At 46.3% G+C, this 24,437-nt stretch overlaps 1 protein-coding gene across 2 annotated transcripts in view; it reads right to left on the bottom strand.

Annotated features, from left to right (window-relative positions):
* The window catches only part of INTS3 (integrator complex subunit 3), a 39,694-nt gene extending 15,283 nt beyond the window's left edge, over positions 1-24,411 (bottom strand). The window contains exons 1-9 of one of the 2 annotated variants that reach the window (XM_024748096.1): positions 23,685-24,411; positions 15,704-15,787; positions 14,646-14,729; positions 7,617-7,730; positions 7,339-7,423; positions 5,919-5,985; positions 3,455-3,599; positions 2,234-2,363; positions 856-953 (exon numbers count right to left, since the gene is read on the bottom strand). In XM_024748096.1, coding sequence (XP_024603864.1) covers positions 856-953; positions 2,234-2,363; positions 3,455-3,599; positions 5,919-5,985; positions 7,339-7,423; positions 7,617-7,730; positions 14,646-14,729; positions 15,704-15,787; positions 23,685-23,837 — 960 coding nt within the window. In that variant the 5' untranslated portion in view covers positions 23,838-24,411. The remainder of the gene's footprint in view (positions 1-855; positions 954-2,233; positions 2,364-3,454; positions 3,600-5,918; positions 5,986-7,338; positions 7,424-7,616; positions 7,731-14,645; positions 14,730-15,703; positions 15,788-23,684) is intronic. The other variant, XM_024748097.1, reaches the window with a different exon arrangement.
* Positions 24,412-24,437: the final 26 nt, after the last annotated feature.

A 24,437-nucleotide genomic window follows, 5' to 3' on the forward strand; every position in this document is an offset into this window, starting at 1 on the left:
TAAATTATATTTAACTAATTTAAACTGCAACATGTGCCTAGTGGCTACCACATGCGACAGCCCAGATCTAGACAGTTCTCCTATATGACTTGGGAAACCGTAAGTTGGCTAGAGCAGTGGTTCCCTAACACCAGACTGGCTGCAGAGGGATTGCTGCCTGGAAAGTCTGTTACAAATACAGATTCCACAAGTAGATTCTCTGGGAGAGTAAGACCCAGGAAGGTGTATTTTTTTTTTTTTGCAGTACACGGGCCTCTCAATGCTGTGGCCTCTCCCGTTGCGGAGCACAGGCTCCGGACGCGCAGGCTCAGCGGCCATGGCTCACGGGCCCAGCCGCTCCGCGGCATGTGGGATCTTCCTGGACCGGGGCACGAACCCGCGTCCCTTGCATCGGCAGGCGGACTCTCAACCACTGCGCCACCAGGGAAGCCCAGGAAGATGTATTTTTAACATGCTCCTCAAGCAATGCTGCCATAATTCAGCCATGTTTGGAAACCAAAAGGCCGTAGCTCTCTTCCTGAGAGGTCATGGTTCACCCAGAGGAACTGTGAGTTTAATTTCCCAGAATGAGCACCCTCACTCTACCCTTTCACAGCACATTTCCCACTTGTAAATTACATTATTTGTATACAAGTATTGGTTTAATGACTGCTTTAGGTAGACTGAAAGCTTCACAAGAACTGGAATTGTAAGCCTTGCTCAACACTGTATCCCCAGTTCTTAGCTCCATGCCCAATCACACACTTGACCATCCCTCCACCCGGCAGTAACCAAGCGTAAGACATCTACAGGCTGAAGGAAGAAGCCTAGGCCGGCACCTGCAGCTTCTCTTCCTGCTGCAGTAGGTTAGCTTACCCGGGATGTCATGAAGAGGAGCTTAGTCTCCATGTCTGGGGTTAAACGACATGCTAGGAATTTTCGAGATGTTCTTGACTGAAGAAGCTGTAGGATACCTGAACCAAGGGTGCAAGGGAAGAGAAAAGAGAAGGCTGAGGATCAGAAGGAATAGAAAGCAGGTGGGCAACCTGAGCCAGGTACTGATGGCCAGTGGTCTTGCTCATGGGGAAATTCTAAGACATGACCAAGAGGTCAAGCACAGGTATAAGTTGGGGTTCTAACCAGCACCTGAATGATCTGCTCCAACCAACCACCATCCCTAGGACCAAGATATATTCATTCTTTTCTTCTACTGGCCATCCAGAGCCCCCTACTCACTTCACTCCAGGTGGCAACATGTGGGAAAGTTAGGGAAAAATACGGGGAGCCCTAGCCTCTCTTCCTGCTCCTGACCGTCCCATCACTGGGTCCTGGGATCAATGTGGGTTGTGGCATAAGCACGAGCTCTGGAGTCAGACAGACCTGGATCCAAATCCTGCCTCTGACACTTACTAGCTGTGTGGCCTTGGGCAAATTACTTAATCTCCTTGAACCTCATTTTCTTTACATGTAAACATGGAAAGTAAAATATCCATCTTACAGGGGTGTCCTGAGGATTAAATGAGTTAACATACATGAGCCCAGCACACAGTAGGCACTCAAAACAACTCAATACACGTTCAATATAAGAGCAGTACAACATAAGGTAAAACCAGGGCTTTCTTCTGCTTTCCTGACTACTGCACTAATGTTATGCGTGCACATGTACGCGCACACAAGTGCGTGCTGGACGCGGGGTGGGCAAAGCTGCACAGTCACTGTTTCGACCATGAGGACCCTGGGAAGGGTAAGGGAAATGTAAAGGGCCTTGCTGGCAGAGGCACACAGAGACTCTGTTCCTCCCCCGAAGAGGATTTTGGCCAAGCTGGATCCTTGGAATTCAGAGGCATGACTGCTCCTGGGGAGAGGCCTTCGCTTACAGGACAAATTCCAGCCCCTCTGCTGACTCAGTCTCACAAGCTGACCTCTGACACCCCTGACAGACTCAGTGAAGCTGGAAACCGGTCATCAGCTCCCCTCTTGAGCCAAAGAGCTGCCGGGACAGGAGGAGGAGGAGGATCACAGCTCTCTGTCTCACTTTCTCTTAAATGACAGCTGGAGCCTGCCAAGTAGGGGCTGTCTGGGAGGGAAGCACCTGAACTGTCTGTGTGCCCTGCCGTTCCTACACCCAGCTGTGCTTGGCAGAGACTGCCCAGTCCCAAGCTTCCTCAATCTGACTGCCAACGCTCTCCTATCCACCAACCTCTGCCCTCTTGATGCCACCTCTCAAGGACAGGCTGCCCCAACCCTTGCTTACCTGTGAACTGAGGACTCAAGGCCTGAGGGTTATGGATAATATCTTTCCAAAGCAGTTCAAATTCTGGTATCCTGGCAACATTCTGAAGTAGTCTTACGAGGTCTCGGCCAATCATCAAACATTCCATGAACTACATGGGGGGGATGGCAGGAAACAGGAAAGAGAATAGAAACATGGATTGTTTACCTGTTGCAAGGAGGAAGGAACAACATGTTCTAGGCAGGGGAGGAAAGAGGGTCGAAGGGGTTATATGATTTTTTCTGGAACCAAGGGTTGGCTCCAAGCTGTTCAGGGGAAGACAGCTGAAGTGGGGGACTGATATCAAGGATGAGAGGTTACTGGAAACTGCGGAAGCCCTGCTGGTTTTCACATTAATCCGTTGCCCTGTCCTCCGAGAATTGTTTTACTCCGGGTCAAGGGATACTAAGACTCAAAAAGGCTAGGGCTGGCAAGCTGAACCCCAGACATCTTACCCCAGAACTTGCTTGGTCCAACAGAACATTCTATGGTAATGGAAATGATTTCTATCTGTGCTGTCCAAAAGGATACCCATTAACCACAGATAGCTAATGAGCACTTGAAATGTGGCTAATTCAACTAAGGAACTCAATTTAAAATTTTTATCTAATTTCAATTAATTTTCTTTTTTTAGGCCATGCTGTGTAGCATGCGGGATCTTAGTTCCCTGACCAGGGAATGAACTACGCCCCCTGCATTGGGAGAACAGAGTCTTAGCCACTGGACCGCCAGGGAAGGCCCTAATTTCAATTCATTTTAATTTATATTGCCACATGTGGCTAGCGGCCACTGCATTAGACAGCTTAACTCTAGCATCTGTCTCCCTTGGGAGATCTGACAGTGGACAATTCTCAATTCCACGTGATCCTGGCAATTACCCAGGTGGGTAGGTGGGGGAGACAACCTAACAGTGGGAACACAAGACAGCTTCTGTCTGTGGTGTGCTGTGCAACAGTGTTCATGAAGCTGACCAGGAAAATCCCTCGGATGCCAGCGTAACCGGCAGCATTCTAGGAACCAGGGCTACTCCACACTAATTTCTCCATCCTTCTATCCTCATCTGTCTTAGACTGATGAAAAAACAACCGACCTTGAACCACCTCCATCTCTCCAACACAACACCTCTGACCCCAGGTCACCACACAGAACAGAAAGAGGTGTCCCATCCTGGGTTTCACTTCCCCACACTGTTTTTGTCCTCACCCGCTCCCGAAGCAGTGAGATGCAGAAGTCCACCTCCTTCTGCCGCAGGGCCTGCAGCTGGGCGGTCCCATGGTGGTCCACGATGAGGCGGAGGTATGTGTAAACAGCCATGGCAATGAGGATGCTGCTCTTCAATACCCATTCCCTGCAGGGAGGGAAGACACTGGCACCTGTACTCCGTCTAGACCCTCCCAATTCACCCCCACACTTGGCTCCAGTGCCTCACAGATGTTTGATGACTAGCACTGGGAGTAAGTTTTTGGTTCCTTAATTGGCCGCTCCTGCTGTCGTTAACTATCTTGGACTATTAACTGGCTAAGGTAGGGACAACTTCCTCCCACTCTACCAAGTGCCCGATAAAGGTTAAGTGCTAAATAAAAGCAATCTCTCTACCACGTAAGAACTTAGCTTCCAATAAAATAATTTTGTTTTTGTTGACTCCGTCACTCAAACATTAACTGAGTGCCTATTGTGTGCCAAGTACTGTCGAGGTACAAGGGACAGAGATAAGCCAGAGCTTCTGCCTGGCTCAGACTACAAAGAAAAAGGTTCGGAAGTGTCCCTCAGTCAGTGGTCCGTAAAGTGTGGCCCAAGGACCTCTGGGGATTACCAAGACCCTTTCAGGACCCTGGAGATTTCAGAACACACTGCGTCAGCTTGTCATTAGCAGCCCACCATGTCACAAACCTTCCCCTGGCTTGCTCTCTAGCCACTGATCCCACACTCCCAGTCAATGAGTCACCTGCCTTAAATCATAACCTGAAAAGAAGAACGAGATTTTGGATAGCAAACCTGTTTTCTCGCGAGTTTTAGACGTTCCCTGAGGAAAGGGGGAAATGAAAGAGTTGTGCGTTCCCTGCTGCTTGAAAAGGGGTGTTAAGACACAGTGGGGAGATTACAAAGACTCCAATGCTGGCTCAAAGCACCAAAACTGGGGAGCTGTCTCCCCCAAGCAAGTAGTTTTTAAGGGCTTTGGCACCCCTGCTGGAAGGTAGGGAACCAGAGGAAGAAGACAGGGAGTTTAATTAATCCAACCAGGCAACATCCTGATTCCGGAAAAGTGCTCAAGCCACCTAATTAAGAGACTCTGGCCTTTTCCTTTCACAGAATGAAAGCAGCAGCCAAGGACACAGGGATGGGTCTCCCTCCCACACCTGCTATCTTTTAATTCCATAGCCCTAGAAACACTTGGGAAGGAGTGACAGGGAAGGTGTGGAAGAGGACAGTTTTAAACTTCGAGGGACTCACTTGCATCAAAGGATGTGAGTTTTTTGGAGGGCAGGAGAAAAGGGAGGGCAGTTATCTGACACCGGTACACTAAGACTGCACTCTAACTGCCCAAATGAGCGGAATTCTGCTTTAAGGTATGGGAACAGGAGGTATCTGGCACCAGGGACAAAATGAGAAAAATCACTTTTTAGGAAGGTTTGCTAGTGATGAATGTAACTGAATCCTGGGATGGGATAATGAACAGAAAGAGAGATGAAAGTGAAACCCTCTGACCCAGGGCGTTAGGAAGGTACAGCGACATAAGAGAAGCAGAGACCTGGTAAGAAACCACTAGGATCTCATGTGCTGTGTGCTGGTACCAAAGACGGAAGAAGTGCCGCCAGCCGCACCTGCAGCTGCGCATCCAGGCCCAGGGCACTAGGTGGCACTGCTCGGCAGACCTGGCACAGCTTTCAAGCTCCGGCAGAGCACAGAACACAGCCACCTCTTTCACAAGTGTGAATAAGGGAGGAGGTCCATTCTTCTAAACCATCGGAAATATGGAGGTTATCAGCCCTCTCAATCACGTGACTACTCTGGTGTCCTCTCCCAGAATAGACTCTGAAATCGAGCAACAGGAAGACTGAGGCCACAGGACTCAGAGGTAGGCCTCACCCCCAAACAAGTTCATATATGGAACAGCCCTCATATTTTCTGGTCCTTTACTTTGATGGGGAAGGGAAAGAATCAGCTGGAAAGCCTCATGCCCTCTGCACCACTGGTCTCAGTGGCCTCCTCACTCCCACCACCGCCTGTGCCACTTCAACAAAAGGGGGGCATGGGTAGGATGGATAGTCTTGGAAGGGAGAAAAGGGGTACCTGCCAGGCCTGGGTGGCTGGCTGGCCCTACTCTGCTGAGCTCATTCTCCCCCACCTCCCCCCAAAAGATAAACATTCCATGGAGGTCTGGATCAAAAATAAACCCTTATCAGATGAAACGAGTTTTTCCTGGGCTCCGAGAGATTTTAGCAAAGACCTTCTTTCCCACTCCTTCATCCCTGGGCCATACCATGGCATTAATTCCTTCACTTGCCACCAATACACTGGTCTCTCCCTCCCCCACCTCATCCCCTCTAACCTAAGGTGTTCTTGGGCCACTAACAGTCCTCACACAACCCTTGCATCCCCATTCCCCACACTCACACCCACTGAGGCCATATCTGGCTCTTGCCCCACCCTTCACGATAGACTCTACCTCTGCTCCATCAGGATATCCAGAACACTCTCTGCCAACCAGATATTTTTTGCCGTAACATCCCCACCTGATCAAAGGGGGAGAAAACAGAGAATCAGAATGGCTCTGATTAGTGACTCAGCTAATCCAGTACACTTCTTCCCCATCCTACTGGTCCATCCCTAACTGTTATCCCATTACTGATGTTCTGAGTGCTGGAAAGACTGTCTTCTGTTCTGCAACACTTTAAAGTTTCCCCCTTTGACTCCAGAGAGAAGGGAAGGGAAGGTTTGGAATTTTTCCAGAAACCAAAACTGCTACTTTTCCATAGACAGGGGGTTGGAATGGGAATACTTTGACCCCTGAAAGGGAATGTCTGGGAAGGAGATATGAAAAGCCCATGCTTGGAAAGAAAGGATGGTATTTCAGACAGGGCCTGAGAAGTGCAGGTGGCTAGCAAGAGCTGCGGTCCAGCCACTGGATGTCCCAAATCCTGTGTCAGGCTCATAACAGGCCAAGGGTTTCTTGCTTCCAGGTATCACAGTCTTGAGTGCTTGCTATGAAACTTCCTGGGGCTGAATTAAACATTCAGTAATGCCAGACCAAAGTCTTAGGATGAGAAGTGGGGACTCCCTATTTGGGAGAAGCCAAACAGGGAAGAAAGTACCAGCAGAGTGGATAAAAACAGCCAGCACAACAATGCTATGCCTTGCCCCAGGTCCTAATTTAAAAATTCCATGTTCACAGAGTCACACATCACATAGATTAAGGTTTATACACATCACAGCAGGAGCATCAGTGTTGTACAAAATCCTGAAGAGGAAGCAAAGAACCAAGGGGCAATGGTGAGATAGAGAGGCAGGGTCATTTTTAAACAAACACATGTAATTTTGGGAATAGAAGTAGCAGGGGCAGGCCTCTTGGATATTCAGTGGCTCAGACAGATGTCACTGATGCCAAGAAGATAACAAAACCTAAATGTCAGGGTCTGTTCTGTGACACAGTTCGTCCCTCAAACTGGCCCCAAGTGTTCAGAACATTGAGATGGAGCCAGAGAAGATGCCTGGGTTTCTGAAAGTACAGTGTGATGAGAACCAATTATTTTGCCCTTACTTCTCTCCCCATTCCTTCCAGATTCTTCCTGATCCAATATGCCACGAAACCCCAGAATGAGGACTGGTTACAATAGGTCAACTATTTTATACCAGGCCTCAAGTTTGGCAGGAAGGAAAAGGAGGCAAGACTTATTGCTTCAAAAGGCCCCCAGTAATCTTTCAATTTCTTTCTGCAACATACGTGGCCAGAAGATGCCTGGGTCAAAAGGAAAGAGTCTAAGCAATCCAGGAATCAAGTCCCTCAGGTACTTAATCATTCTCCATTGCCTGGATTTACGCTCTGGGCTGCTCTCCTTTCTTCTTTACGTTCTTGCCATCCAACTCACCGGCAATCTGCTTCATGAATGTCATGCAAACACCATCGGCTCCCAGAACCCCACTCTTCACTAGTTCCCGTACCAACCACACCAACTAAAGGAGAGAGGAAAAGACAGATGAAGAGAAAGTCCTGTGAATTTGAGAAAGGGGCTAATCCAATCACATTAGAATTTAGGTGTACAAAGGTAGTGGTATGTTACCCCCGATTCCTCCTTCCCTTCCCCTTAGGAGAGGATCCATTCTGTTAAGTCTCTGAGCTGGATCTCTCTTTTCTTTCTGGCCTTACCTGAGTACGGCAGGTATCCTGCAACTTCAAGTACTTCTCCATAAGTATCTGGTTGATTTTATTCAGGACAATATTCATGCCGTCACGACTCACCAGAGCCAAGTCCCGGTAACACTGTGAGAAGTGAGGTTTGTGAGCAGCCAGCAAGCTGAGGACAGGCTCCTGATCCCACTCATTGTGGGCCCCCTGCCCCCTGGCCTCTCCAACTTGAATACCACCAATGCGATATGAGTGGCAATGAAAGACTTTCCACTCTGGAAGGCAGCTATGTTCACCACTGTACCACCAACGCAAAGACTTTCCACTCTGGATGCCATCCTTCCACCCAAGCCTACCCCCTGCTCCTTCACATAGGGTGGGGAAAAGGGACTGACCTATTCTAATAAGGCAGAAAAGCCTGCTAAGAAAGGCTCCCTGTCCCCTACCTCCCTTCTTAGGAAGCGTCACACTGTTTGATGCCACCAGCTGAGCAAAACAGGTGGAGGCCATCTGCTTTTCATCTGCCAGTAAAAGGTCACTGCAGAATGGGTTTGGTTGAATAGCTTGGAAAGGATCTCAAAGAGATTTTTAGACTTGTATTGACACAGCCAGATGAAGTAAAAGGCTAGGAGTATTAAGGAAAGAGGCTTCAGAGACCATGACCCCGGAAAGAAAGGGCAGAACCAAACCAAACTTCCTTAACTAAACACCTTTCTACTTTTCTCTGGGCTGCCCTTTGCTTCTGCCAAGTATTAAAAAAGGAGGGGTTTTAAGCACACCCAACTCTGGGGGAGGTGAGGGAAGGCATGCCAATTTTCTCTGAGAGCTCTTGTTTCTCTTCCCGCTAGAGCTTTTCTCACCCTGTCTCTCTACAGAGACCAGACTCCTGGAGGACCATCTTAGGGGACCTCATTAGCAATCTCCTTAGCCTGCTGAGTTCTACGCTGTCCGGGTCTCAGCACAAAGGGTAAAATTTAGATAGGCAGTATCCCACAACCTTAGACGGCCAGTAGCAAGGACAGCATCAACAATAATAGTAATTATAATAGGGAACATGCATTGGCGTTGTACACAAACTTTATACTCTCTTTATTGCATTTGAATCACATAATCACCCTATTCATTAACATCTCTGTTTTTACAGATGAGGAAACAGGCACAGAGAGGTTAAAGTGATTTGCCCCAGGTCACATTAGAGATAAAAGGAAGATTCAAGTCCCAGCACTGCAACTCTACACTCCATGCTCTTAACCACCCCATACCACCGTTAGAAATAACTAAAAGGAAACGAGGCTGCTGGGGATGTAGGTAAGTGTTTAGAGTGGCTTTTTGACTACTACATTTCTAAACTCGTTCATCCTAAGCATTCAAGAGAGAAGTGCTGATATTCCTCAAGATCCCTGCTCCCTGGCCTTGGTGTGTCTAGGGACTCCTAAGAGATTAGCTATTGCTACTTCCACTTCCTCTATTGTCCTTAAGCCAAAACAAGCTATCTGATAAAAATACGAACACTTAGAGATTCCCCCATGTGCCATAAACTTTTCAAATCCAAAGGAGAATTTGATTATCCTCTGAATGCATCTGCAGAAGGAGGGCTGGGAGATCAACAGTACAAGCAAGGGAACAAGAAAGAGATAAGAGAACCCAGTGACCTACTGCCAAGTGCCAGTCAGTAAATGTGGTTCAGCCCTGGAGCCTCCCCTGGAGGAGTGAGTGACAGGATGGGCAGAGGACTGAGGGAAGCAGAGGCAGAAGGGAAACCTATGTCAGGCCAAAGATAGAGACACTACTAATTAGTAGTGGAGGAGCAGAGAGGAGAACAGAGAGGAGCCCTGTCTGTTCAAAACAAAAGCAGAAATCCCAGAAATGCAGAAGAGACCCAGGACAGGGAAGGAGGACAGCCCCTCAGGAGACATAGGGTCAGATGAAGCAAGCAGATTCTGTCTGCCTAATTCCATGCTCCATCTGGGACCTTATCAACCACAACTGCTGGTAACACATGGCAGCTCATGGTACCAGGAGTATCATATTCCTGATGCTGCAGTTGTCCCTCCAAACTCTGTGCCAGTTTGCTGCCTGGCTTGGAAGATAAGTAGATGGGGAAAAAAACTCAGTGGGAAACAGAGAAGAGGTATTCTCTCAAAAGAAAAGAGAGGTGACAGAATGGTGCTGAGGTAGCGTATCTGTCCTGTGTTGGGAGTAGTGATATTCCAGCCTAGGCCCTCATAGCCCCCAGCTTTCTTTCTGGAGCTGCCTGCTGAGAGAAGCATGAACCAAGAACTGCCAGGGCCTGGACTTGACCTTTGATGAAGAGGGAACTTGGCATCGATGTTAAACCCTTTCCTATCACCTGTATCTACTGACAGCGAGAGGCTGCGCAGAAACTAAGGCCTCCAACTTAGCCTCCCACCACATTGCAGTCCCCCAGCCAGGCCTGCTCCCAGCTATTCAGTTCAGACATCAAATAGGAAATAAACTCAAAGAATATAAACACAAGAGCTGCCAACGCAAGTTAAGAAGGTAGAACTGGAACAAGATCCACGCCATGCATGTTCCACTCTCCACCAATACCTGACTGCTCTCTCCTTAACTAAGTTCTCGTGTTTAGCTCCACCTACTAAGAAGTCCCAGAGAGCTGGTCCTAACTCTTTGAACCTGCCTGCCACCACTGACAGCGGCTGCTCAGCTCATGCCTTCCCAGAGCAGGTTTCTGATGTGTTCAAGACTCAGTTTCCACTACCACCTTCTCCAGCATCCCCACCTCCCACCTCTCAGGCCATGGAGATGTAGGAACAGCAGAATCTCCAACCCACCCTGAGGTTTCTGTTCCAGTGACAGAATTAACTCCAAATAAACCCTTAGGAAACACTCCCCTTGTTTTTTGTTTTAACATCTTTATTGGAGTATAATTGCTTTACAGTGGTGTGTTAGTTTCTGCTTTACAACGAAATGAATCAGTTATATATATATACGTATGTTCCCATCTCTTCCCTCTTGCGTCTCCCTCCCTCCCACCCTCCCTATTGCACCCCTCTAGGCGGTCACAAAGCACTGAGCTGATCTCCCTGTGCTATGCAGCTGCTTCCCACTAGCTATCTACCTTAAGTTTGGTAGTGTATATATGTCCATGCCTCTCTCTCGCTTTGTCACAGCTTACCCTTCCCGCTCCCCATATCCTCAAGTCCATTCTCTAGTAGGTCTGTGTCTTTATTCCTGTTTTACCCCTAGGTTCTTCATGACATTTTTTTCCTTAAATTCCATATATATATGTTAGCATATGGTATTTGTCTCTCTGACTTACTTCACTCTGTATGACAGACTCTAGGTCTATCCACATCATTACAAATAGCTCAATTTCGTTTCTTTTTATAGCTGAGTAATATTCCATTGTATATATGTGCCACATCTTCTTCATCCATTCATCCGATGATGGACACTTAGGTTGTTTCCATCTCTGGGCTATTGTAAATAGAGCTGCAATGAACATTTTGGGACATGACTCTTTTTGAATTATGGTTTTCTCAGGGTATATGCCCAGTAGTGGGATTGCTGGGTCATATGGTAGTTTTATTTGTAGTTTTTTAAGGAACCTCCCACTCCCCTTGTTTTAAGCTGAAGCCTTAAACAATGCATTAGGATCAGTCCTCATCAGTAACTCCTACCTAAAACTTTTGCAGTACAGAAAGTACTTTGTAAGATAATCACCCTTTTAGGGAGAAGGATTAAAGCAGTAAGACGTCACAGATTCTTCCACCATACTCTGACCTGGCTCAAGGCCTCTGAATGAGTCAGTACCTGATAGTTCCTCACTTGCCTAAAACTGTATCCTCCTGGGCTTCCCTGGTGGCGCAGTGGTTGAGAGTCCGCCTGCCGATGCAGGGGACACGGGTTCGTGCCCCCGTCTGGGAAGATCCCACATGCCGCGGAGTAGCTGGGCCCGTGAGCCATGGCTGCTGAGCCTGCGCGTCCGGAGCCTGTGCTCCGCAACGGGAGAGGCCACAACAGTGAGAGGCCCGCATACCGCAAAAAACAAAAAACAACAAAAAAACTGTATCCTCCTAAGTCCTGTCTCCACCCGCTTTGTCTGAAAAGGCCTGACCTGGGGGCCTGTCAGCCTAGGAGGCTCCTAGGTAGGGGATGTACTTGGAAACCTCCAGCATGTGCACATAATCCTGGTGCAGCTATCAACCAACTATGAGACCCAAGGTGAGGGCCTGGGGCCACCCTCATGGGGCTGTCGTAGAGCAGAAAGAAGACAAGGTGGGTGCTCTAGTTCCTTGTCATGTCTGGATGGCCAAATTCATGACATAATAAGCATTTATAACGCACAGCTCTGTGGCCTCTCACTGCCAGGTCAGGCAAAGAGCTAGAAATACTACAGGGCCCTGCCCCCTTCACTGAAGTTTACTGATGTACCCTAGCTGATTCAGATCTCACCTGAAACACAAATAAAACCAGCGGGCCAGATGAATTTGCACTAAGATGACTAAATAAGATTTTAATTGTATGTATAAAAACCCACCACGTGAGAGAAAACTAAACCTTAACCCCAACCCTTCACCGCCATCTTTGCCAACACTTTCTTTAAAATAGAGGGGCTAGGCTGGATCACATTACTGGTTAACAACAGTAGATTGGAAACATTCATTTGTCTTCAAGGATCTCGATGATAAATTCAGTATGAAAATGAAATGCTAAATTTTTTTTTAAAGATGTTTTTGATGTGAACCATTTTTAAAGTCTTTATTGAATTTGTTACAATATTGCTTCCGCGAGGCATGAGGGATCTCCACTCCCCGACCAGGGATCGAACCTGCACCCCCTGCATTGGAAGGCGAAGTCTTAGCCACTGAACCACCAGGGAAGTCCCTGAAATGCCAATTTAACTCAACAATGTCCCAGCCCAGAAATGGCCTGGGAAACCAAGGGCATTGGTTCCCAAGGCCATTCACCAACTTGTGAATGCTTGCTACCCTACCACCCACCCTCACCCCAGATCCTGCTCCAGTTGGCATCAGGAGTACAAATACATCAGGTTGCCACGCCCGTAAGTCCTTCCCCTGAGGTTAATTCCAACAGCTAGGCCAGGGGACCATGGGCATCCATCCTTGTCCTTGGGAATGATTTTCCCTTGGTTTTCCTTGAACAAACGACAATGTGTCTGATCTCCAGGTTTCTTACAGGTACACTGGGAGTGGTTTGGGGGAAGAGAACAAAGCCACCAGTTTCACATGGGTTTTTGAGAGGATTATATGAAATGTGTCTGGGACTTCCCTGGTGGTCCAGTGATAAAGAATCCACCTTCCAGGAGGGAAGGGGAAGCTGGGGCAAAGTGAGAGAGTAGTACTGACATATATACACTACCAAATGTAAAATGGATGGCTAGTGGGAAGCTGTTGCATAGCACAGGGAGATCAGCTCGATGCTTTGTGACAACCTAGAGGGTGGGATAGTGAGGGTGGAAAGGAGGCGCAAGAGGTAGGGGATATGGGGATATATGTATACATATAGCTGATTCACTTTGTTCTGCAGCAGAAACTAACACAACATTGTAAAGCAATTATACTCCAATAAAGATATTAAAAAAAAAAAAAAAATCCGCCTTCCAATGCAGGGGACACAGGTTCAATCCCTGGTCCGGGAGCTAAGATCCCACATGCCGCAGGGCAACTAAGCCTGCGCGCCACAACTACTGAGTTGGAGCGCCTCAACTAGAGAAGAGAAAACCCGCATGCCACAACTAGAGAGAAGCCCGTGCACCACAATGAAGATCCCATGTGCCGCAATGAAGACCAGACACAGCCAAGAAAAAACAAATAAATAAATGAAATGTGTCTGGATAGAGCCGAACACAATGCTGGACACAGAGCATGTCTGTTTCCTTCCACACTCCTTTTGTTCAAGGAAGGGGCAAGGAGAACAGTGAATTCCCCCTCTCCAAGCTCTTCTCTGTCAGTGTCATGCAGTTAATGCCAGATACCAGACATATGTTTCTAAACCATCATGCAAGATTCAAGGACAAAGAAAGTGGAAATCTAGAGAGGCAAAAGACAGGATTTTGCTCCTTTCTTATAGAAAGAATGGAATCCAAAGAGATCATCCTGCTCAGTCCCTCGCCTCAGGAAGGACTTCTCTTAAACCATTCCACATAAAAGAGACTCCTCTATTTGTGAAGAACCCCAAACTAGTTTTCATACGGTATTCCTCAGGAAGTCTGACTCCAGTGTACTCTTTTTTTTTTTTTTTCCCAGTGTACTCTTAATCACTACATTATTACTGCCTCACCTAACATTAAGCTGTCTTATTTATTTATTTATCTATCTACCTATCTATCTATTTATCTATTGGCTGCCCTGCGTGGCTTTCAGGAACCTGGGCCACGGCAGTGAAAGCCCGGAATCCTAACCACTAGGCCACCAGGGAACTCCCAAGCTGTCTAATTTAAATCCTACTTGCTGCAATGTTAAACCTGGTTTCTGTTCACCTGCACTGATAAAACCTGCAAACTACAAGTCACGCTCTTCTGGATAAGAACTCTCAACAGACTTGCTTATATTTGTGCTCTTCTCTGGATTAAATCCCACCTCTTTTAGCCTTGACTCATAAATCTACAATTTTTTTTTAAGTCTTTATTGAATTTGTTACAATATTGCTTCTGTTTTATGTTTTGGTTTTTTGGCTGCCAGGCATGTGGGATCTCAGCTCCCGGCCCAGGGATCCAACCCACACACCCTGCATTGGAAGGTGCAGTCTCAATCACTGGACCGCCGGGGAAGCCCCTAAGTCTACAATTTAAAACTCTTTAAATGCTTTTTCACGCTCACAACTGCCTTTTCTTGCCTTTTAGCTTCAGAATCTGGAAAAAGAGAAAGGACTTTAGTCAGAGTGACCAATTTACTGAGTGAAAAGGGAGTTGCAACTATATTTGGAGGACAAGATGATCTAGCCCTGGTCAAAGGGTGTGGTACTATTCCAGTTAAACCATAAGTTCTACCATATTCTCAGATCATATCTGAGAAGGGAGTGTGGGTCCAGAGAAGGGAGTCTTACCTTCTGGGCTTGGGCAGGTTCGGTGAGGACAAGCGTGAAGAGGCCCAGGCAGATTTCCTCGTGCTGTGGGGGGCCTTTGCATACCTGGGATATGAGGAAAAAAAAACTAGTTGTCACTCACAGGAGGGAAGTTCTTGAGCACAGCTGCTCCCAGAAAATTTGGGACTCTTGAGTGACCTGCAAAGGAGAATCATCAACTCTTAAATCTGATGATTCCCTTCTCCTAAAAGTGATGGGGCATCTGTTTTAGGAGAGAGGTGGAGGGAAAGGATGGACCCATACTGCTTTCTCCAAGGCTTGATGAAGGATAGAGGCAGAAAATAAAGAGTGTTTAAAATGAGAAAAAAAACCAAAACCCAACTCTACACCTTTACCAGACCTTAACAGCCTTTGGTAGAAAGGGAGCTACAAAGAGTCACTCATGGATTAACAAGTGCACCTATCAAGTCAAGACCTTGGGCAAATCACTGAACCCCTGATATTTGTAAGGTGAAGACATAATAAGAATAATTACTACTAATAAGTAAGAAATATTTACTGAACATTCACTATGTGCTAGAAACTACTCTAAATCCTTTACATGTATTACTTTGAATCCTTTCAACCTCACAGACTGATTAAGAAATGTAAAAGATCAAATATGTGAGAATGATTTACAAAGAAAAAAGCCACCACAGAACTATGAGTTATTTTTTAAAGTTGTTACTCAAAGACACCTAAGGCTCCAACAGATGGGATTCCCACATTAAGAAAGAAAGAGAGGAGAGGGGGCTGGTGGTGGGATGAACTGGGAGATTGGGACTGACATATATATACTAATATATATAAAATAGATAACTAATAAGAACCTGCTGTATAAAAAGTACATAAATAAATAAAAGAAAGAAAGAGAGGAGTTGGGAAGCCTGGTTCAGGAAACCAAGACCTTAACTTCAACCTCCTAGTTCTTAACCACTGAAGTCTTTCCATCTTTTTTTTTTTTTTCTTTCCATCTTTTTGATCATGTCTGAAAGCTTTCAAAGAAGCAGAAATGGGTACGGGGAGAGTATTATACTCACGTAGGCATTGAGGGCGTCATTGGCCTCTCTCTCTGAGACCCCAGTAGTCATCGATGTCACAATGCTCATACATCTTTCCAACCTCTGTGAAGGGGTGAGAAAAAATTCAGAATGCTCCATACCACCACTTGTGATGTATTTCTGGCCCCCAATAAAGCTTTTTAAAAATTTAAATCTCATCACGTCTCTAGACCTAACTAGCAGTTTACAAGTCAAGTCACCATGAGGATATAATCAGCAAAGTCCAGAATGTGTAAATCATGACAGGCTTCCTGATTTCTTTAACATTTAAATTGCAAGGAAAAAAGCAGGGAGGGAGAACCCCATGTATTAAAAGAAGCTTAAGGGAATTCCCTGGCAGTCCAGTGGTTAGGATTCTGTGCTTTCACTGCCGGGGCCTGGGTTCGATCCCTGGTAGGGGAACTAAGATCCCACAAACCACGAGGTGTGGCCAAAAAAAAAAAGAGGCTTAAGATTTCAACCCATTGAATAAAATAAGAATCCATGAGTCTGTGCTGATAGATATGTACATACATGATAAATAAAGAAGGGAAAGCTCTTCCTTACAGTGGAATGCCAACTAAAAATGCAGAAGGAATGACAGGAATAATAATTGATTCAGGCAAATATCATCAATGAATGCTAAAACCAGAGGCAAAACTTTCACAAGAGAATATTTACATAGGTTCAAAATACTAATTACAAAGAGAAAATAACTGTAGGAAATCCTGAAGGATACCACCTTAACCAAGTGATCAGAGTTAATATCCCAAATAACAAGACAGACTGACAGCTGACATATGCGCCTCTGATATGGTACACTGAAAAGGCTAAACATCACTTCTATGGTTTTCTTGCCCAAAATGAATAATCTCAGTCTAATCATGAAGAAATTTTGACAACCCAAATTGAGAGAGATTTATAAAATAACTGGCCTGTCAAAGTGTTTAAGGTGAAGGACAGAGATAGGACTAAGAATTAAAGAGACAGTACACCTAAATGCAATGTGTGAGCCTGGACTGCTATAATGGACATCATTGGGACAACTGGTAAAATATGATTATGTACTACAAGAGTAACGTATCGGGCTTCCCTGGTGGCGCAGTGGTTGAGAGTCCGCCTGCTGATGCAGGGGACACGGGTTCGTGCTCCGGTCCGGGAAGATCCCACATGCCGCGGAGCGGCTGGGCCTGTGAGCCATGGCCGCTGAGCCTGCGCTCTGCAATAGGAGAGGCCACAACAGTGAGAGGCCTGCGTACCGCAAAAACAAAAATAAAACAGGTATTATGTAACAGAGGATCCTTGTTCTTAGGAAATACTCCCGGAAGTATTTAAATCTTAAGTGGCACTGCAGCTGCAACTTACTCTCAAAACATTAAAATAATAACATGTATATAGAGATAATGAAAAAGTAAATGCAGCAAATGTTAACAATTGGTGAATCTGGGTGAAGAGTATATGAGAGTTCTATGTCTTACAATTTTTCTCTAAGCTTGAAATTATTTTAAAATACTTATTAAAAAATTAAAGGGATATATCAACTGAATGCAACAAATGTGTGATCCTTGTTTGATTACTGATCTGAAAAACCAATTATAAAAAGAATTTATGGGAATTTCCTGGTGGTCCAGTGGTTAGGACTCTGCACTTTCACTGTTGTGGGCCCAGGTTCAATCCCTGGTTGGGGAACTAAGAGCCCGCCATGTCACAGCATGTCACAGGGCAAAAAAACAAAACAATAAAGCACCTGAGGAACTTAAGGAAAAAACCTTTAAAAAAAAATTTTATGAGACAGTCAGTTTGAACAATGAGTGTATTATTACATTGAGGAATTATTGTTAATATTTTTAGGTATGATACTGTGGCTATGTTAAAAAGAAAAAAGTCCATCTCTCACAGACATACATATGAAATATCTACAGATGAAACAATACAGCTTGGATTTGCTTCAAAATAATCCAGAGGAGACTAAAGGGAGATAAAACAAGATTGCCATGTACTGATAAGTACTGAAGCAGAGTGATGGCTCCAGGGTAATTATACTATTCTATTTTTTTATGTTTGAAATGTCCCTCCAAAAAGATAAAAACAAACTTTAAAATAAAAATGAGTGTAGGAAAGAAAAGGACTAATGAAGAACAAAAGGCCAAACTAAAACCTTCCTGGGTCTCTAGTCAAACAAAGGTGGGGAGAGCTGCATTAAAGTCCATCCAAGGACCGTTCTTAATTACAAAGGCTAACTCTAAGACAGCATGTGCTCAACCTTCTAAGGAGATCTTAAGTCACTGATCCTGTTCCAAAGCATTTAATACTAAACACTGAGAAAATATTGACAAAATGTATCTCATTTAAGTCAGTGAGCCTCTCCATTATTACCACCTAAACTACTTCCTGAGTCTCTTAAAATTTTATCTTGAGGATTAACCCCAAAACTGTTTAAGAAAGCCTCTTACCACCAATTCCCAGTGATAATGATGCTAGCAAAACAAGGACAAAGGCAGACAATTTACCTCCCCCAATCCTAAAGGTCATCACAAAACATCTTGTTGAGAACTACCACATTGTCAAGAACCGACAAATAAGGGCAACAGGAAAGAGGTCTAGGAATGAAAGACCATGTTTCTCCTTTGACCATCATCCTGAGTTTGCCTACATCCATCCCTACCTAAGAGCAAAGCAGAACTGAGTGTTAAGACAAGGAACTCCCATAGCCACAAAAATTCAACCTAAATTAGGCCCAAAGCCACCCAGGTTTGACAACGTCACTACCCAGCATCAGGTCTGACTATCCTCCAAATTAGGTCAGATAAGCACGCTGAGCCTTAATCAACAGCACCTGTGTACTTGTGAAAAGGAGCTGTGAGATCACAGGAAAGCTGAGCTGTAAATCTCACAACCCACCTCTCCCACAAACTCTGAGATCCATCATTACCTAGCCCAGCTCCTATATGATAGGGGGAGGGAGGAAAAAAACCTCAGGTTGTATTTTCTCTTTTTAAATCTTATCCCTCTCCTCCTAAGATAGTTATCAATGACTGGAGGACCAGTTCCTCCAGTTGCTAAATCCAGGGTGTTCTTGCTGGGAGCTCTGGGAGGCCTTGCTTATCCGGCCTGGGTTAACAAACAGTTTCAGAGTGGAAGAAGACAGTGAGCAAGCAGCAGCACAGCATCCTAAAACCCTAGATATTACTTCCTACTAAAAGGAAGAAATCTCTGTTGAATCAACAGAGATGCGAGGGAAGTCAAAAGAGCAGCTGGCTGAGGAGCCAACTGACAAGCAAGGAAGAGAGGGTCCCTCCACCACTGGCAAGCCTTAGGCTAATCTTAGGTGAGTTACCTAAGTTACCAAGACTTATTTAATCCTTTACTTATAATACCCTGGTTTTCTTACCTGAAAAATAGAGACAAAGCCTATATCACAAGGTTGCTCTGAGGATTAAACAAGATAACATATGTGAAAGCACCTAGCAGGTAGCCTCAGTTGAATTAGACTCTATTCCATCTGTGAAAAAGCTCAGCGATCACACAACTAAGTCCATGAGGACCAGACCGCCCCCCAACGCCCCCTGCCACTACTTCTAATGGCATGCCCTCAAAGATCCCTGAAAACTGAGCCCTCCTACTATAGGACATGGGTAAGTCCCTGACCAGGCTGCAAAGCTTCCTCTCCTACTTTTGCCTTCTATGAGAGAAGAGTAATGGGAGAGCAGAAGAGGCCTGATGGATGGACCCTGCACCAAGGTCCTCACACAAAGCTGGATACACAGCCCTATGGGCTGGCCTAGTTTCTAGCTGTGATGTAACACAGAGACCTTGGACTAAACCAGGTTTCTCTAGGCCCCTCCTCAATATTCTAAGCTCCACTCAGAGGCCTGAGTCAACTCTATGGGTCACTGCCCGGTCAAGAAATAAAAGTGGCCTCTTGGAACAGTGAGGCCCAGCTAAGGATGTAGAAAGTGGGAGAGTCCAGAATTTGGAGGTGTGGATAAAAGCAATGAGGAAAGAAATGTGAGGGTCAGTCCTTCCTAGGCAATAGAAGTATATAAAAGATGCTGCTCTTCCTGAACTACAGAAACTACTTTTCCCAACAGAGATGGGAGAACTAATTACAAATCATTCAGAATGACTGAAGGACCACATCCCCTCAAAGAGGGCTGCAGGAAGCCAGATCCCTACAATCAAGCAGCAGTACCCCTCTCCCCCCCAGTCTCCAGAGGCCCTTTGTAAAGATGGAATCACACACGCACCTGCCAACAAATGCTGGCAGAATGACTCTGTTCAGAGTAAGCCCTTCACAACGGCACCTCAGAGCTGAGTAAATATTTACCATCTCTAGGAGGTTCTAAAATAATTTTTCTAGTACTAAAATTACCTGACCATGGTTTCCATGACAGCAGCAGTAGATGGAGTGGGGGTGGAAAGAGGAAAGGTCTTCTAGTTTGCAAGTATACACCTGAAGCTGGAGACTGAAGTCTGAGGGTTGCTAACCTCTCAGTTTCCCCTCCCTCGGCCAGGTGAACATACAGTTTGTTAAAAACTGTATATTGGGCTTCCCTGGTGGCTCAGTGGTTAAGAATCTGCCTGCTAATGCAGGGGATACTGGTTCAAGCCCTGGTCTGGGAAGATCCCACATGCCACGGAGCAACTACGCCCGTGAGCCACAACTGCTGAGCCTGCGCATATGGAGTCTGTGCTCCGCAACAAGAGAGGCTGCGATAGTGAGAGGCCTGCGCACCGTGATGAAGAGTGGCCCCTGCTTGCCACAACTAGAGAAAGGCCTCGCACAGAAATGAAGACCCAACACAGCAAAAATTAATTAATTAATAAACTCCTACCCCCAACATCTTCCAAAAAAAAAAATCTGCCTACCAATGCAGGGGACACAGGTTTGAGGCCTGGTCTAGGAAGATCCCACATGCCGCGGAGCAACTAAGCCCGTGTGCCACAACTACTGAAGCCTGCGCTCTAGAGCCGGCAAGCCACAACTACTGAATCCCGCACGCCTAGAGCCCGTGCTCCACAACAAGAGAAGCCACTGCAATGAGAAGCCTGCACACTGCAACAAAGAGTAGCCCCCGCTCGCCGCAACTAGAGAAAGCCTGCACGCAGCAACGAAGACCAATGCAGCTAAAAATAATTAATTAAAAAAAAAAACCTGTGTATTAAATACTGCCCCTTTATGGGAAGTCAGTGGCCTTGAGGGACTAAAATCCAAAGGCTTAAGGAAAAGAAGATATGATCTGACCTACAAAATCCCCAAGGACCCACATTAGTAAAGAACTACTGAAGGAACTGGGTTCCAAGTATTCTACAACCAAGAGTCACTTTTATGTGAAATGAGAATTTAAGGGGAAAAATATCAGAGATGACTCAAAGCCCATTCCCTGGAGAATCTTCACAGACTGGACGTGAATTACTCCTTGGAGAAAATCTGGAAGGGACACACCTCTAACCAAATGCAACCCTGAGACTTGTCCATAGCTTAAGAGGAAGTTCTAACTTGTTTGGGCCACAGCTTCTGCTTTTAGCCTGATTGCAAAGTGGACAGGGTCCTTCTCCACAGAGGAGTGACCGGGAGCTTTGAAGGCTTGTGAAACTAGGAGCTACATGTTTTAAACCCCTCCAATCTTTGGCACTATTTTCATCTCATTCCTCAAATCTGGACGGGGGTGGGCAAGAATTCCCCATTCAAAGAGAAGAACAGGGCCAAAGAGAAGAAAGGATACAACAAATGCTCCCTTGGGTAGAAGAGTCACAGTCCCTGCCTGGGATGCTCTTCACCAGTGCTTCATACTCCAGGCCTCTAAGGGGCTTTCCTCATCACTCCCAGCTGTAATGACTCCAGTCTCTTCACTACCCTCCCTGGGGTTTTGTTTTTACCTTTCTTGTGAGCGTATTAACTCAGTCTTCAGATGATAAGCTCTGGAAGGCAGGCCTTGGGTCTTCCTCATTCTATTTTCCTATCAGACTCAGCACAGAGTAAGTATATATCTGGTCAGGAAGCTACTGCCTCTGTATTCCTGGGCAATAGGTGGGCCTATGCTGGAAAATAACCAAGCCAGAACAAGCTGAGATCAGTCAACACCAGGTTTTGATAACTTCCATGTGCAGAGATCTGTGCGGAGACCCAGAGGAAGAAACCAGTAAGTCTTGACCTTAGAGACACTCTGGTCTAGTGGCAACCACATACATGGGGATAAAAGCAGTGGCAAGACTTGTTGGAAAATTCAAATGCAAAGAACAAAGGGCAAAGAAGGAAAGAGGGGAGGCCGACACATTCTGGGAAACATCTACACCACAAAGGATATCAGGAAAAAAAGGAGACCCTCCCTCCCCCTTCTCTCTGGAAACAGTTTAAAGTTCACTCTCAAGACAGTCCAAAAAAGCAAGAAAATAAATGCTTCCTCTCTTTTGTGGTCCCCTTCTGCCATATCATTTCGCTTACTAGCAAACATATCACTACTCAGAAGAACAGGATGCTGTGGTACAAATTAGAGCAGGACGACCTTTCCAGCAATCAGGGTGGGGAATAAACCGTTTCGCCACCCTTGGGGTCTCTTCCCCTCTACCCAACTGGTGTAGGGATCAAAGGTAGTCAATGACTTTCTTGCTACAATTCTAGAGTTTCAGTGCTAGATAGAACACAGGGCTCAATAAATACTTTGACAGTGACAGTGGCCATTTCTAAAAACGCAGATAATTTAAATTACCAGGCAATCCTGGCAAAGTCACTTGTATTTATTTTGGGAATACATTACTTTTAGAAGTATTGTTTATGTTCCTAATTATATCTACCTTAGCTGATAAAAACAACAGCAGAAAACAAACTTTGATTCATCTAAATGCACACAGAATTATGGGGGAGAAGCATGATGGGAAGCCAGCTGGTCTGTGAACAGACACTTGCGATGGATAATTCACAAAGCTGCTATCCAGCCGCTCCTTGATTCACAAAGCTTTTTTGCATGTATGTTCCACCATCTTGTATCTGCGGCAACATTTTTTTCAAATTTAAACTATGAACTCCACCTATCTGCTTGACCACCCTCTAACATCTGATACAGAGCAGTGACAAAGTCAGAAGCAGGGAAATGGCCAGTGAAGAGCCAGAGCCTAATAATTTACTCATCCTGTCCCTGGATAACCACTAAATTGAATGCATTAGGTCTTACAAACAGTCCAGCAATCATGTCCCACTTTTGGGTCTCATATTTCTAAGTATGTCTTTTCATGTATAGCAGTGGAAAGGGATAAATGATCAACTCTGGATTGTCAGGGACAGGGCAAGAGGAACAAGTCGGGGAGGGTCGAGTCAATTATTCACTAGTCTAAAATCCCCATTCAGGCCCACTGCATCGCCTCACCCTACTCTCTTTCTCAGCATCTATGTGTTCTCTCCTTTGTGTGTGTGCTATCTGGTTCTGAAGGAGTCCCCTAGGTCCCATTCACCCCGCACCTCACCCCACTACCTAACAAAACACAACTCACTTTTCCTTAAGTCCTCACTCATTCTCAATGCCCAGTTAACATCACCGGCAATTGATGGTGTCTACATGAAGTCAATACTATCTAACGGGAGGGTCCACGGTCTACTGCAAGCTCCTATCAGCCCCCCAGACACCTACACATACATACGTTACCTCTCAACTCAATGTATGACCTAAGATGAAACAGGGTAAATATTAATAATAGCTGTGGCCTGTAATGGGAAAGGAACGTCAAAGATAAATTCAGTTGATCTGGATGCTGTATCCCTTCCTCATCAACACCCCCCCACCACTTTCACACTAGTAGCTGCTGTTTCGACCTGTCCAGGAAGTTGGCCCACACTTCCTCCTTCACAAGCAGGAAGTCTGTAGCAGTGTTTGTGCTGTCTTAGAAAACACGTGAAGGCCTCCTCCCCCACCCCCACCCCGTATTCGCTCCAGTTTCCCTCCTCAACCCCATTTCTTAACTCCCTTCCCCACCCCCCCACACCTACCTCCTCTAACTCATCCTTGGCATCCAAACTGGTTGCAAGTAGCAGCCTCCCCCCTCCTGGGGCTCCTGCTCCCGCTCCTCCTCCACCTCCCGCTGCTCCCGAAGCAGCTGCTGCTGCTGCTGCTGCCGCCCCCTTTCCCTTCTGTAACTCCATGGCTGCAGCCGGGAGACGGGAAAAGGCCAGGGAGTGGATGGATGGGAAGTCCTAGAAAGGGGGAATTGGGGATTGCCAGGGACTGGGGGGGAAGAGGGACAAGTGGGGGAGGGGAAGGAAAGGTTCCCTGGCCTCTCCACTCCTCCCTCCTCTCCGAAGGGCCGCTCCCGTGCAGGAGGCAAGGCAGACGGGCCTCCAGGTCCTGCCTCTGGAGTGGCAGTGCTGAGGAAACACCGTTAGCTCTTAAGTATGCTGGGGTAAGGGTCTGCACCCGTACAGGAAGGGTAGGAGAGGCTTCTGTCCCTGAATAAGTGGAAGAGGAGCCCTTTCTGGCTTCTGACCCTAAGAGAAGCAGAGAAAACCCTAAGTTTCTGCCTCAGGAAGTGGGGGAAAGAGGAGTCCTGCCCCTGAAGCATGGGGTAGGAAACCTTCCTGGCTGGTGCCCCAAGGGTTGGGGAGCGAGGTTCCTTTGGTTCCGGCCCCCAGGAGTGAGCGTGAGGCAGTAAGCGCTATAGGAGGACCAGCTTCTCCCTACACCACACAGACGCGGCCATGGTGGAAGGGCGGGGGGTGGGAAGACCGAGGGCGACGGCGGGGGAG

The sequence above is a fragment of the Neophocaena asiaeorientalis genome, unplaced genomic scaffold (genome assembly GCF_003031525.2).
Source record: "Neophocaena asiaeorientalis asiaeorientalis breed wild unplaced genomic scaffold, Neophocaena_asiaeorientalis_V1.1 scaffold76, whole genome shotgun sequence".
Classification (NCBI taxonomy): domain Eukaryota; kingdom Metazoa; phylum Chordata; class Mammalia; order Artiodactyla; family Phocoenidae; genus Neophocaena; species Neophocaena asiaeorientalis.